At 37.1% G+C, this 16,041-nt stretch overlaps 1 protein-coding gene across 3 annotated transcripts in view; it reads right to left on the reverse strand.

The window, feature by feature from the left end:
• Nucleotides 1-343: 343 nt before the first annotated feature.
• Nucleotides 344-16,041, reverse strand: part of LOC126355072 (tuftelin-interacting protein 11) — a 146,741-nt gene continuing 131,043 nt past the window's right edge. For all 3 annotated transcript variants that reach the window (XM_050005244.1, XM_050005245.1, XM_050005246.1), the window contains 3 exons: nt 12,292-12,498; nt 12,039-12,187; nt 344-1,758 (listed from right to left, as the gene is read on the reverse strand). In XM_050005244.1, the coding sequence (XP_049861201.1) occupies nt 1,453-1,758; nt 12,039-12,187; nt 12,292-12,498 (662 nt within the window). In that variant the 3' untranslated portion in view covers nt 344-1,452. The remainder of the gene's footprint in view (nt 1,759-12,038; nt 12,188-12,291; nt 12,499-16,041) is intronic.

The raw sequence follows: 16,041 nt of genomic DNA on the forward strand, positions 1-16,041 counted from the left end.
TCATCTTTATGATGAGCAGCAATCTTTTCTTTCATAATACTGTTGATATTCAAACACTATAACAAGTAGACAGAAATTGCTAAATCTCAAATGAATTAAAACAAAACATTATAACATCTTTACCACAACAAGTATTTTTATTGAAATACTTGGGCTTTAAAATCTCTTCAAATCGACGCATCACCTCGTAATTACCTCAAGCTTTCATAATCTATTGTAAACAACATAGCTTTGAACAGCCATAAAAAATAATTTGGGTGAGCAGTTGAAAATGATATACACTGGACACTGTTGACAGAAACTGTTTCCAAAAGCTTGAGATTTTATGAGTGATCATCACCTATAAAGCAAAAAGTTTTTATTCATTAATTTCCCGCCTACAAAACAACTTTGTAGTCAAAACTGAAATACTGTCTTAAGGAATATGTTTCACTATTTCCCTTGGATAGTAAAATGAGACTGACACTAAGCTCTAGTCAGTACATTTTGTACACTCAATCACAAAACATGAGATACTACCAAAATTATATAAATGCTATAATATTCAAATACTGCCAAGGATTCTGTTACATGCAAATATGTTCTTATGTATAAATATCAATGCACACAGTGCACAGTCTGGTTTTGATTAATAACTATTAATAAATACCAATATCCATGTTGAAAGATAACTCATCTGTTTATGAGCATATTTATAAGTCAGTATTAGTTAATATCAGCAAATTTTAAGTCTAATGAAAGGTAGGATACAGCCAGTACAGCTGAAGACATCGTACAATGCAATTTTTAGGTGCCAAAACAATATTTTCAATGGAGTGTTAAAACAATTCAGTATTTTTCTGAATAACTACTCAAATAAATAAAGTTATTGTATATAGAGTGCTCAATTTGACTCCCTATGTGTCAAGTGGCTCATATGCCTTTTTTTCTTAAATTATCCTCCAATAAACATTTACAACACATTTATTGTAGCACTTTTGGTCTTCTGCATTATTAGCAAGATACTGACTGCAGTTATTCAAACAATAAGCTGCAGCATATCAGTGAGCAAGAGATGGGGAATACTGATAGCAGCCATGTAAATTTTACTGCCCAAAATACTTTATCAGGTTACATGGTCATTATAAAGTCAGATGTAATCTTTTTAAAATTTTAAGGGAATGGTATATTCTCAATAATATTACAACATATTTCATTAAAATTTTGGAATACACAGTATATCACTTTGAGACATTTAGCCTAAACTTCACAATACAAGTACAAAAATAAACAAAATTAGCAATTCACTTCGATATGTACATAATCTGAATTTTTTTCACGATCAAAAAGTGAGGTCTTAATTTGATCACAGGCAGTGTCTCCGCTTTCATCACACCATTGTCACACAGTTATGCACATACTTATTTCTCTTCTCATTTGACACAACACTATAAAACAGCATATAATTTCTTTTTAAATGCTGCTGAACACCGGCCCCTTTGCACAACAAAGAACACTTGCAAAAATTTTAAGCAGCCATTTCCAACACACACTAAAAAGTGATGTTGGAGCCCATGTGCTTCCACCATTATAACTGACAAAAACAACATTGCGATCCAGGTACACTTGAACTTTCCCACAGCGATAAATTTGTTTGCCTTCACGGTACCTATTAGCAAGTGGCACAAAAACAATACCACGTTCCTCACAACGCTTCTGAATGAGATCCTTAAATCCTTGTGGTATCTGACTTGCAGTTCGAACAGCTTCTGCCAGCATCTGTAACAAAACATTAGTGACTGATAAATATTACCGTGTAATTAAAACCTTGTTTCCAAATTGCTCTTACTGACAAAAAAACCTAGCAAATTCTACACCCCATTCAATTTACGAAGAATATGAGCAACACATTTAATACTACCATTTATTGCTCAGATTTTTTTTGTTTTTATAGCAAAGGCTCAAAAAGGCACATTTGAGGCAGCTAGTTATGTCATGTCACTACAACAAATTGGAGAAAATTAGAGCTTTGTGCCCTGTACACAATAAGGCCATTTCAGAAAGGCCACATGGTCAAAATGCACAAGCAAGTAGCAGGACAATGGCCAACACTTTTTCAAAGGAAACATCCTTGTACTGACCTTTCCATGATTCAAGGAACAGGTTATTGCAAATTTTTGTAATAAACAATAAAAAATGTAAGGAAAATACAGATTGCTACTTACTGTAGAAAAGACATGTCAAGCCGCTGACAGGCACAATTAAAAGACACTTACACATAGCTTTCAACCACAGTCTTCATCAGTAAAAAGAGACAGAGCAAACCAAGACACTGGAGCTGGCAGACGTGTGTGCGTGGGCATGTGAAAGAGAAAGAGAGAGAGAGAGAGAGAGAGAGAGAGAGAGAGAGAGAGAGAGAGAGAGAGAGAGAGAGAGAGGTAGGTCTGCTTGCTTGTGTGTGTAAGTCTCTTTAGCTGATGAAGGCTGTGGCTGAAAGCTATATGTAAGAGTCTTAACTGTGTCTGTCTGGAACTTTACTTGTCTTCTTTACAGTAAGTAGCAATCTGCCTTTTCCTACATTGTTCATGTTCATATTCTTACATGGAATTTCCATTATTTAATATCAGTAAATGAGCCTACTGCACCTATTTTCTTTCACTGCTTTCATATGGCATCATATATTGGAGTAATTCATCATAAAAAGAAACAGTATTCATTGCACAAAAGCATGTAATCAGAATAATAGGTAGACCCCACCATGCTGACCTTGCAGACATTTATTTAAGGAACTTAGGATATTCACAGTAGCTCAGCAATACATGTATTTGCATATTAAATTTGTTATTAATAACCCATCCCCATTCAAAAATAATAATGAAGTGCATCAAAACAACACTAAAAGAAAGGATGAGCTTCACTATTCTGCATTACATCTGACTGGCACAGAAAGGGGTGAATTATGTTGCCACAAAAATCTTTGGTCATTTGCCAAATGCATTAAAAGTCTGACAGATAGCCAACAAACATTTAAAAACAAATTAAAACTATTTCTGAATGACAACTTCTTCTAGTCATTAGATAAATTTTTAGATATAAAGTAGTATTGTAAAAAAATAATTTTGTAATGAAAACTTATGTTAAACTGTCAAGTTCCACACCATTACAAAAGTGCATATTCATGGTCTATGGAACAAGTATTAATGTAATGTAATGAATATATATATATATATCAGGATTTGATGCCTGTTCATGAGGAAGTCATTAGATACAAAGAACAAGCTTATATTTGGGAAGGAAACTGGTTACATCCTTACACAGAAACCATACTGGAATCCGCCCTATATGATTTAAGGATACACAAATCGATGCAGCAAAATGGTGATCTGAGTCCCACTTCCTATATTGTAAATCCATTGCCTGTAGTTACTGCATTATGTTACTTGCTCCCCTATGGCTGGACGGTGGGATGGCATTTCAATAACAGAAAGCAGGAAGAGTCTAATGGGAGTAAACTGTTCATTAATGAAACTGTACTAACCAAACTTAATAATAATTTTTGCAACAGGTTATGGGCTCAGCCATGTCTAATTGAACAAAATGGAGTTTCAGAAGAAGAAATACAGTTTCAGAAGAAGATTGACTCAATTGGCAGATGAAATTTTTTGCTCTGACAAGTCATACAGTAAAGGGAACCTCCTGTACGAACATGGCTACCATAGGTGAGTATAATGTGAATATAGATAACTTAAAGGGCCTGATGATTGGGAAAAATGTAAATGCATATCTCTATGATGCTTTGTTCACATGAACTCTTCAAGACATTTAGTGTACACAGAATGGCAAAGGGATGACAAAAGTACCAAATATGATAGCAAGTGTGCTAAGTAAACCAACTGCTGAACTTGTGTTGACATGCAATAAAGCTAAAGAAATACCAGACAAACTACGTGTGCAATTTGAACATAGCAGCACACTGCTTAAAAATGTTTGCTGGAACTTTTTCCAGGTAAAATGCATTGAAACAGAAAGTGTTGATACACATGTAGCTAAGCTGCTGAAGTTGTTTGTAGATGTAAATGACGAGTTAACAAAACATGGAGAGAATACTCTGTCTGAAAGAAATTACACAGTCAAATCTTATCTACTCTGGAAAATAATACAATAATTTTGAATATCTATGGGGCACAATACCTCAGTAAATCACAGGTTGAAAGTACTCATTAAAAAACTTTATGCTACTGACCTGTGTGAATAAAATACAATGGAATCAACTGAATTTGTGGTTTCAAACACATGAAAAGAACTCAATAGTCATCCAAAGATCGAGCAAAGCTAAAATATCTGCGTAGTAAATGCTAACAACTAGGGCACTGTCAAGCAGAGTTTCCATGGAACAGTCATGACAACACTAACTCGTAGCAAGCAGAGAAGGTAAAGGAAATGTATTTACTTCAGGCATGTAGCTACTACTTACTCCACACGTTGTGCATGGATCTACTGGAAGTACACTGCTCCAAATAAATGGTATTGTGACAGTGGTGCCTCAAAGCATATAACTCCAGATATATTTCATGCGATGAATTTTATGTGCATGAAGTGATTTTATAGGGAAGACAGGTACTAATATCTATGCATTTGGTCAAGGAACAGTTAATATTGAAATTAGATGATGCTCTGAATTATACAGTGCTACAATGGAAAATGTTTTATATGTGGCTGATACGAGTGCTCATTAGTTCTCTGCTAGAGCAGCCTACTGACACAGCTGCACAACAACATTTGACAACTGAATTTTCTTTCTGAAACACTAATGTGAAGCATGTGATGTGTTTAAACAGTTTTTAAATGAAGCACAAACCAGTGAACATTGAGTTAAGTAAGTAAGATGTGATGGAGCTAAATAATTTAATAACAAATAACTCAAGGAATTTCTCATAGATAAGAAAAAGAGATAAGAAAAGAGATAAGAAAAAGAGATAAGAAAAACAGATAAGAGAAAAATGGTACAACTGAACATGAAAGTTGGACAATCACTGAAGCTGAAAATTTGCTGCTGAAGACAAGTGAACTACTGAAAGCACTCTGAACAGAAGCTGGAAGGTTATCACTTCCAAAGGAAACCCCTAATGGGCTGTGGTACAATCGACTAAAAGGAAATCTTGATCACTTCAGAAATTTTTGGCACAGGTTGCTTATGTTCTTATAAACAAATATTTCTATTCAAAGTTTGATGACAGGCTGCTTTTGGACACCTTGTTAGATATGTCAATGACAAAGATAAATTTAAAGAGTCTGAATTACTTCCAATAGGAAACTAGTCTTAAATCTTATTGTAAAATTTAAACCAGAAGCAGTCTGTAGCTTCTGTAGTGATTATGTTGAATTTTTTATTTGTTGGCAAGAATTCCCAGATCTGAAACAGTCAGACTTGGTACCCAAAGCAGAAAAAGGCAAATGTCATAGGCACTCCTAATGATGGACAATGTGGCACACTTAATTCTAAAGGAAGTCAAGTAGCAAGTGACTAACAAAGAAGCCACAAAATTCCTGAAAGTTGAAGCTTCTGAATTTTCTGAAGATGATAAACTGGGAAACAAAACAGAACGAAGAAAACTAGCCTGGATGAAAAGTGGTGAATTCCTGTAACAGAAGTTGTTACACACAAACATAACGATCGGAACTATTTTTCTGAAGCTTTGGAGTCAACTGAGAACAGAAAATGGATGCAAGCTATTAATGAAGAACTGGAATCCCTTAAGAGACGCAATGCGTGGGTTTTAAAACAGATTTACTATCCATAGTCATGGCTTTATCTTTCTTTAAATGACCATTTATAGTTCAACATGAACCATCCTCAGATCAGTATACAGGTCTGCCTGCAGACCTGAGGATGGCTTATGTTGAAATGAAGACAATCTTTTTTTTTTTTTAAATTAATACAATCAAGACAGATGTTGTTGTTGTGGTCTTCAGTCCTGAGACTGGTTTGATGCAGCTCTCCATGCTATTCTATCCTGTGAAAGCTTCTTTATCTCCCAGTACCTACTGCAGCCTACATCCTTCTGAATCTGCTTAGTGTATTCATCTCTTGGTCTCCCTCTACGATTTTTACCCTCCACCCTGCCCTCCAGTACTAAATTGGTGATCCCTTGATGCCTCAGAACATGTCCTACCAATCGATCCCTTCTTCTAGTCAAGTTGTGCCACGAACTCCTCTTCTCCCCAATTCCATTCAATACCTCTTCATTAGTTATGTGATCTACCCATCTAATCTTCATCATTCTTCTGTAGCACCACATTTCAATAGCTTCCATTCTATTCTTGTCTAAACTATTTATCGTCCATGTATCACTTCCACACATGGCTACACTCCATACAAATACTTTCAGAAACAGCTTCCTGACACTGAATTCAATACTCGATGTTAACAAATTTCTCTTCTTCAGAAACACTTTCCTTGCCACTGCCAGTCTATATTTTACATCCTCTCTACTTTGACCATCATCAGTTATTTTGCTCCCCAAATAGCAAAACTCCTTTCCTACTTTAAGTGTTTCATTTCCTAATCTAATACCCTCAGCATCGCCCGAATTAATTCGACTACATTCCATTATCCTCGTTTTGCTTTTGTTGATGTTCATCTTATATCCTCCTTTCAAGACACTGTCCATTCCGTTCAACTGCTCTTCCAAGGCCTTTGCTGTCTCTGACAGAATTACAATGTCATCGGCGAACCTCAAAGTTTTTATTTCTTCTCCATGGATGTTAAAGCCTACTCCAAACTTTTCTTTTGTTTCCTTTACTGCTTGCTCAATATACAAATTGAATGGCATCGGGGAGAGGCTGCAACCCTGTCTCACTCCCTTCCCAACCACTGCTTCCCTTTCGTACCCCTCGACTCTTATAACTGCCATCTGCTTTCTGTACAAATTGTAAATAGCCTTTCGCTCCCTGTATTTTACCCCTGCCACCTTTAAAATTTGAAAGAGAGTATTCCAGTCAACATTGTCAAAAGCTTTGTCTAAGTCTACAAATGCCAGAAACGGAGGTTTGCCTATCATTAATCTTTCTTCTAAGATAAGTCGTAGGGTCCGTATTGCCTCACGTCTTCCAACATTTCTGCGGAATCCAAACTGATTTTCCCCAAGGTCAGCTTCTACCAGTTTTTCCATTCATCTGTAAAGAATTCGCGTTAGTATTTTGCACCTGTGACTTATTAAACTGATAGTTCGGTAATTTTCACATCTGTCAACACCTGCTTTCTTTGGAATTGGAATTATTATATTCTTCTTGAAGTCCGAGGGAATTTCACCTGTCTCGTACATCTTGCTCACCAGATGGTAGAATTTTGTCAGGACTGGCTCTCCTGAGGCTATCAGTAGTTCTAACGGAATGTTGTCTACTCATGGGGCCTTGTTTCAACCTAGGTCTTTTAGTGCTCTGTCAAACTCTTCACGCAGTATCGTATCTCCCATTTCATCTTCATCTACATCCTCTTCCATTTCCATAATATTGTCCTCAAGAACATCACCCCTGTATAGACCCTCTATATACTCCTTCCACCTTTCTGCTTTACCTTCTTTGCTTAGAACTGGATTTCCATCTGAGGTCTTGATATTCATGCAGGTGGATAATATGTTTTAATACCAGTGACTGCAGATTTTATATCCCAGGCCATTATGTTAATTTCTTCAAAAGTGGGTGGTAGTTAAATGTCCTCTAAATGCTGAAGTAGCGCAGAATCGCTGGGTTCTACGTCAAAAGCTTGCAGCTGATGGAAGGGATGAAGAAAGCAGACTTTTTTTTAAGTGATGCAGATCCTTGGCTGTTTTACTGCAAACACAATGAGAATAGGCTATGTAGCAATATCTGTTGATGGTGGGCTAACTGTTGGATGTGACTAGGAAGAAACTATTGCTTTTACGAGTACTTTACAATGTAACTTTGATATAACAACAGGTATCCATGATAGATTAGATTAGATGAATTATTCATTTCATAGGTCCCTTGGCATTGACCCCTTGGCAAAAAAACAAAACAAAATGAAGATGGAGTGATTGTAATAATGAAGATAATTTGAGAATTAAAAGTGAGGCTGATTTCTTCATGACAAGTGAACAAATCATTCAACCACCAAAACTGTAGCAAAGAAAAATTGGCTGATATTCTGATGAAGTCATCTGAAAGGGTTAGAAGTGAAACAGCAATTATTTGTGATACTGCAATGCCTGTATTGTCAATAATGATGCAATACTCCTCCAGACAAGTATGTTTTCAAAACGTTAACTGCAATAAACTGAATGGACTCATCTAAGGAGGAAAACTGTTTACATTTTGCTACAAATATAGAATGTCTTTTTGTTTGGCATTTAAAGAACAAAAACTGGATGCAGTTTTCCAATATTACATGTTAACCTACTTGTATACGTTTGATCTGAGGTACAGTGTTTAATATTCAGTCTGTTACTATATGCTATTACAAATTGAACTAAAATAGTGTCCAAATTCAGTTTTCAGGTCACTTTCCCAGTTTCCATACGACCAGTTTTAGGCCAGATGCCCATCTTGAAACCATCTGTTACAGTTACAGTGTACCCTGTCGAATGTGGAACTGAGAGTTCTCTGTCATGACAGTCACTGTTATGACAGTACACACTGAGTTCCACATTCAAAAGGTTGCTCTGTAACTATAATAAATGACCTGAAGATGGGCAGCTGTCCCAAAACCAGTCACATGGAAACAAACAAATAGGATACTGAGACTGAATTTGGACACTTCAAGTAATGATCACAGTACCTCCATCAAGATTAATACGTCTTGTTTTGAGAAACTAAAGTGAATACTAACATTATTTGGGACAGAGGAGTGTATTTTACTGGTAGATAAAACTCCAGTTTCATTGTGATTACTTTCACCATAGGCTAATAGCTATAACAGACTAAGATCAAATAACATTAGACCATATAGAGATTGCATTTTAGTTTTGCAAAGAAGCACATTTCATTTGCTGAGGGTTATCATTATTTAATGGATAAAGTCTCGAAAAGATTAGAAGACTCAACATTAACAAAAGTAAAACAAGAATACTGGGATATAGTTGAATTAAATCAGGTGATGCTGAAAGAATTATATTAGGAAATGAGACATCAAAAATAGTACAGTTTTGCTATTTGGGCAGCAAAATAACTAACAATGGCCCAACTACAGAAGACACAAAATGCACCATGACAAGAGCAAGAAATGTATTTCTGAAAAAGCTATGTTTACTAACATAAAATATAAATTTAAGTGTTGCTAAGTCTTTTCTGGATGTGTCCACTTCCAAAGCTGAGCAGTCAGCACAGCTGATTGTCATGAGGAGGTTCAATTCCCAGCTGGGTCAAAGAGTTTCTCCACTCAAGGTCTGGGTATTGTGTTGTCATTATTTCATTATCATCAACATTTTTTTTGCCCCCTGTAAAATTATTTGTCTGGAGTAGAGCCTTGTGTGGAACTGAAATGTGGATGCTATTAATAAAGGCGATAGAAGAATGCATTACTACTGACGAGATACTGACTCTATCAGGGAAGAAAAAAAAATTTGTAGCTCAATTAAGTGTGGAGGGGGAAAGAGGGACAGAAATTGTAGAGGGAGATCAAGGCCAGACTACATTACACATCAGAATTGATGGGGGTTAGAGCAGTTATACAGATTTGAAGAGGTTTGTGCTGGATGAACTAGCATAGAGAGCTTCGCACTGAAGACCACTACCAACACAACAACTCACGTATGAAATGGTAGGTTATATGTACTATAGGTCAACACAAAATAGAGGTCAGCTATCACTTAATGAGATTGCTTTAATTTATGAGATACTGGCAATCATATTAAAGCCTCTGTTTTTCTTGGGCACGGCAATCACTTTTCTGATCGGTCTGATACAGCAAAATTCAAAATCCTCTCCTGCACCAATCTCTTCAATTCAAGAGTACAGTTTGCACCCACCATCCTCAATTATTCACTGGATATATTCCATCTCTGCCTTCCACTGCAGTTTTTCCCCTATGCAGCTCCCTTCAAAATCATGGAAGTTATTCCCTGATGTCCTATTAACCTGTCTTCCCTTCTTGCCAATGTTTTCCACACATTTTCCTCCATGCCGATTCAATTCTGTGGAACTTCCTCATTCCATATCAGTCTTTCTGATTTTCAACATTCTTCTGTAGCACATCATCTCAAATGATGATTCTCTTCTGTTTCGGCTTTTTCAGTGCCCATGATTCACTACCCCAAAATGCCATTTTCGCCTGTGCTGGTATGCTTTTTACTTCCTTCTTTCTTTGCCTGTCAAGTGTTAATTTGTTTCTAAGGGAGCAGAATTCCTTAATTTCATGAAATCATGGGCCCCAAATTTCATGATAAACTTATTGCTAATCTCATTTCTGCTACATATCATCAATTTTGTCTTTCATATTGGCTCCCATTTCTTTTTCTACCATGTCAGCAGTTCTTCCCTTTATAGAGTCCACTCTTCCCACCTATTTGCATTCTTCCTCTGTGTTTAACAATGAAATTCCTCTTGTACTGTTGAAGTAGACACCTTTTTTTTAAAAATTTTCTTTATGATGGCTGTTTTGACTTTTCTATATACTTAAACAATTCTTCCAATGACTATATTTTTGTTTCCTTCTTCAAGATTTAAGCATTTTTCCTGAATCTATTTCTCTTTGATTTTCCTGCACTTCCTGTTTATTTCATTCCTAATTGACTTACACTGCCATATTCCTTTCTTTTCCTGAACATCTGTGACCACCTTCCTTCATTGAGTAATTGAAGTGTTTCTTCTGTTACTTAATGTTTTGCCTTGCACTGCTTCTTACCTTCCCTGTTCCTATATTTGTCTGTCCACTTTCTATTCTAAGATTACCATTTTTAGACATCTATTCCTCTTCGATTGAACTGCCTACTATAGTATTCACTGTCGCATTATCTACACTCTTAACAAACTTCAAAAGCTCTTCATCAGTCCTCACTACTTCAGCATCCCACTTCTTTACACACTGAATCCAGTTGGTATCTTTCCATGTCTCCAGTCCTTTTTCCAAGTGTAACTTCTCCTCTTGTGATACTTGAACAGTGAATTCACTATTACAAGTTGAAATTTACTGTAGAACTCAGTCTTTCTCCTCAACCATTTGAGTCTATACTCCCCTATCTTTTTTCCACTGCTTACTCCACTACAGGTCATCTTGGGGCACTGCTTCGCTGTCGATTCTGATGAGAAGAATCCTATCACTGAACTGTTCACAGTAACACACACTCTGCCCTTATTATTAATGGCAAATCTTGCCCGCGTTACACCATTTTATGTTGCTGTTGATATTACCTTATACTCATCTGATCAAAATTCCTTGTCTTCTTTCCGTTTTATGTCACTGATCACACCTCTAATTTTAGATTGCGTTTTACATTTCGGTCATCGTATTTTCTCATTTCCCGATCACATTCAAACTTCTAACATTCCACACTCTCAATCATAGAATATTAGCCTTTCATTGGTTATTCAATCGTTTCCTCATGGTTGCCCGCTCCCTTGGCACTTCCCTCCTAGAGATCCAAAGGGAGAACTAAAGCCTACACTATTCCAAAGAAAAAAGTGGTAATAATTTATTTTAGGCTCTATTTTATGTTAACAGAATGTTCTCTCTTTGTGTGTTTGAAATTTACTGCATTATTTTAACGATAGTATAATGAGTGACACCAAGCGCAACTATCATGGCACTCCCAAGTTACTAACAGGGAATACATTACATTTTTCAATTACAATGCTCAGGTAACCATCAGCTCAACAGCCCTACATACTAAGGATTTGGAAACATAATGAGGGAGAAACTAAGGGGAGAGGTTTTAAATAAATAAGTAAGATAAGGGAGAGAAAACAACAATATGCAATATTCCCCTTACTTTTTATGAGAAACCTTATTCTTTTCTAAAATACAACTGGTTCCACAGATAAAATAAATATTATAGCTCTGGTATGTAAAATTTTAATAAATGTATCAATTATATGACACAAACCTCCATCCGTTCCTTCCCACGCTGAGCAGCAGGGGTCTGTTCGATGTTGGTGAGGTACGAGACAGATTCTACAGCACCTGGCTGGGATGATGGTTGCGACTGCATTGATACTGCTCTGTTCATCATCTCCAGTGCTCTCCTAAACTGTTCTACAGGGATATGGAAAGAAACATACTTCCTTACTGGCAAATCCTGCTGAATAGGTAAAAACTAAGTAAAGCATTGCTTCACAGTGCTAGCATCTGGGACTTACCCTGAATTCCAGGCTGTATAAGTAAATTCTCAGATAACATGCCTTTCCAGTCAGTGTACCAGTTTGTCACTTCTTCATAATTTGGATTATGGCTCAACCACAATGTCAGTATCTGCAGCCACTTGGGAAAGAAAAATCGCTCCAGCAGGGTGGCCATCGTGTGTGTAGGTATTAGATCTTGCCAGTCCATGACCCATTTCCACTGATCTGAGAAACAATTCAAAAATACATAATAAAGTTAAATGAGATTAGTAACAGAAACGTCAAAGAGCACATAACACATGTGTGACATAAGAGGGTTGCCCAGAAGGTAATGCACCATTTTTTTTTTCTTCTTTATTGAACATAATGAGAATTACATGCACAAAAGAATGGTGTCTTATGTACACACCCTGTTTTTCCACGTAACCTCCATCCTGTTCTATAGCCTTTTTCCAGCATGAAACTATGGAGTGTATGTAACAAGGGAGTGTATGCCCAGTTGGTACCAATCCTTGTCTGGTGGTGGAGCCAGTGCTTCACTTTGTGAATCACCTCATCATCATCCTCAAAAGTCTTCCACGAATAGCATCCTTTAATGACCCAAACAAGAGGAAGTCCAAGGCAGCTAGGTCAGGGCTGTCAGTTGTGATAACTGTGGATGGTCTCCCTGACCTCTGCAAATCGTGACGCTCCACCGAACTGCCTTTTGACGACTTCACCCTCCGTACCCAGTGATTAACTGTTCTTCTGTCAACAGCAGATGCTCCATAGACTTGCACAAGCATATGTGAATACTCCTCACAGTTTCATTTCTCTGCAGTGAGAGATTCAATGATGGCATGTTCCTTGTAACATACATCACCTATAGATGCCATTTTGAAACTGTCCTGCAGCCACTCTATCTGTTGGAAGTGACGGAAACTTGGCGTACTCACTCAGGAGACTTCAAATAATATGTACTTCATGTTTCACATTTGGAGCATTGTTTTTGTCTGAGAAAAAAAATGCGGTGCATTACTTTCTGGGCAACCCTCATATATAAAGTATATATTAGGATAGGAAAGAAACAACACTTACAAATAATAATGTGTTTGTTTGTTGCTGTGGATGAAGAATACTGCTGCACTCACATCCATTAACTAATGTATGTGAGAAGTAATGATTTCTGAAATTGTTAAGGTGGTGACAAAAATTAGTCATCAGAAGCAGATGTTCCTTCATCCAGCAAATGAGAGAAAAGCATGTCAGGAAAACGACAATTACACGATTAAGTGAAAATTTACCCTAAATTACAAGTACAATAATGTATAGCATGAAAGTGCAGCAGGGTAACTGGCAATGAAATACTACCAACAGACAAAATAAGAATAAAATAAAAAGAATAAAATTCTAAAGTAGTTGGAAGAATATGAATTAAAAGGAAATCACAAGAGATGGCAATCTTAAGAATGGCAAATGCCAATTTGGATCATGGAGCCATGAAGAGCTGCAGTCATTGGCGTGAAAGAGCAGAATCAGTGACACAAAAATTTACTTGAAGTGGACTGAATGAAACTGAAAGGAATGAAGTGAGAACAGGTTAGTCACTGCATGTAAGATCTACAACTGGAAAGTATTATCTTCTAATAAACATCAAGCTAGGCTTCTTACGTAACAGAAACTTAAGCTGACACATTTTGTTAGTTAAGGTTACTTCCCTCCAACACATTGTTTACTGCTCAACTTTTCTGTCATTCAGATGTGTGAGAGATTCTTTTCGTACCATCCACACAACTATCTAATCTCTACATTTCTTCCTTAAATATCTCTTTGCCAATATGATTCCTCACTTATGCTTCAATGCCAAAGCGTAGTTATTTGTGCAAGCAACCTATTTTCATTTTATCGTTAATGTTCTGGTCAGGTGTAGACAGACCACCTGGTTTTCTTTTGCAACTGTCATTTCTAGTCTCAATGTACTGCCACCAACAATAAGAAATAAAGGATTCATCCAGTTAGACAATAGGAAGAGGTTGACAAATTGTATGATTTAGGTTATCCCAAACAACTTTAAACAGAATTGCAAGACTTCAGATTTGAGTCAGGCTTCTTCCAAATACAAATTCTATCTGTCGACCATTTTGTCACATCATTCAATATGCCATGCCCTATCAGCTGCAAGATAACTATAGTTACATGTGCATCAAAGAATAAAAATATTGAACAAATAAACCAAGCCATTAAAAGCACGATCACACCAAACAGAATGGAGAACACACAAAAAGAAGCATATACAGAAGCTCAGATAGTTCGCTGCCATCATCATCTCTAAGTCTATCCCCTTATTATCCTCAAAAGTAATCATTTTTTTGAAAATATAATGGAACTGCATAGACAAAAAGAATCCACTCACCAAGCAGTGGCAGGATGACACAAATACAAAGGTATTAAATATGCAAGCTTTCGGAGCATGGCTCCTCCTCCTGGTAGAAGGGATGAAAGGCAAAAAGGTGGGTGAAGGAAAAGAACTGCGGAGGTTCAGGACACAGGGAGAGTTCGGAAAAATCATGCTGAATCCCAGGTCGGGGGATATCTACTAGATGGGATGAGAAGGAAAGAGTGATTGTTGGGGACTGCACCGGACGAGATTTGAAAACGTGAGATCTTAAACATGGAAGGTAGGGTAATACCCAAGACATAGATTTCCACCAAAACATCATGGACGAGTTAATAAGATTGGAGAGCTAAGCGCATTTTATGGGATAAGAGGTTGGAGAGGAGCTGGGGAGGGTGGGGTGAAAGTGGAAAAATGGACAGGTCAGAAAATGAAAGATATAGAAAATTAAACGGGAGTGAAGAAAGGAATAGTTACTGTGAAGAAATGCTGAGACTGCATAAATAAACGTAAATTAAGGCTATTTGGGTGACAAGAACTAAGGACATGTTGTAACGTCAGCTCCCAACTTCAGAGTTCAGAGAAACTGTTGTCTGGGGTAAGAATCCTGAGCGTGCACGTAGTGAAACATGCACCGAGGATGACTGTCAAACTGTTGAGCATGCTCTGCAACAGGATACTGTGTGTTGCTAGTACACCCCCTCCAACTATGCCCATTCATCCTAACTGATAACATGGTGGTAATCATGGAGACATAAAAGGCCGAACAGTGTTTATGTAATAGCAGGTATACAAGTGTTTTTACACAGGTGGCTCTCACTTTGATAGAATATGTTCTCCACTTAAACATTAGAAAAGATTGGTGGTAGAAGGGTGCAAAGAGCAAATCTTACAGCGGATATGGTCAATAACAATACCAGAGAAGAAAAGTTGCCACTAATCATATAGCAGAGATGCTGAGTCGCGATAGGCAAAATAAAAACATTCACACAATTATAGCTTTCGGCCATTAAGGCCTTTGTCAGCAGTCCTTATTTTAGCATAAAGACACAAATTCTCGTTACCAGTGTCGATGCAGGATAGGAATCGTCGGTGTTGTTCACGAGCAAGCACAGCTGCACATATGTCCAACTGCCGGTTCTTTTTATTTTGGCTTAGAACATGCCACCAGATTTTTGAACCTTACCCAATGCATGCCAATTTTGCATGATGGTGCAACTGACATGGATCATTGTAGATTAATGCACTTAAACAATCATCATCAAACCACGAAGGTCTTCCTCCTTAAATTGAGAAAATCATTTTCTTGCCATGCTTTGTAGAATGGCATAATCCTCATAAATGTGCACATGTTTCTGGCTGCCTCCACTGCTGTCACCCCACTAACGAACTCA

Source organism: Schistocerca gregaria, chromosome 3 (genome assembly GCF_023897955.1).
Source record: "Schistocerca gregaria isolate iqSchGreg1 chromosome 3, iqSchGreg1.2, whole genome shotgun sequence".
In the NCBI taxonomy this organism is placed as follows: Eukaryota; Metazoa; Arthropoda; class Insecta; order Orthoptera; family Acrididae; genus Schistocerca; species Schistocerca gregaria.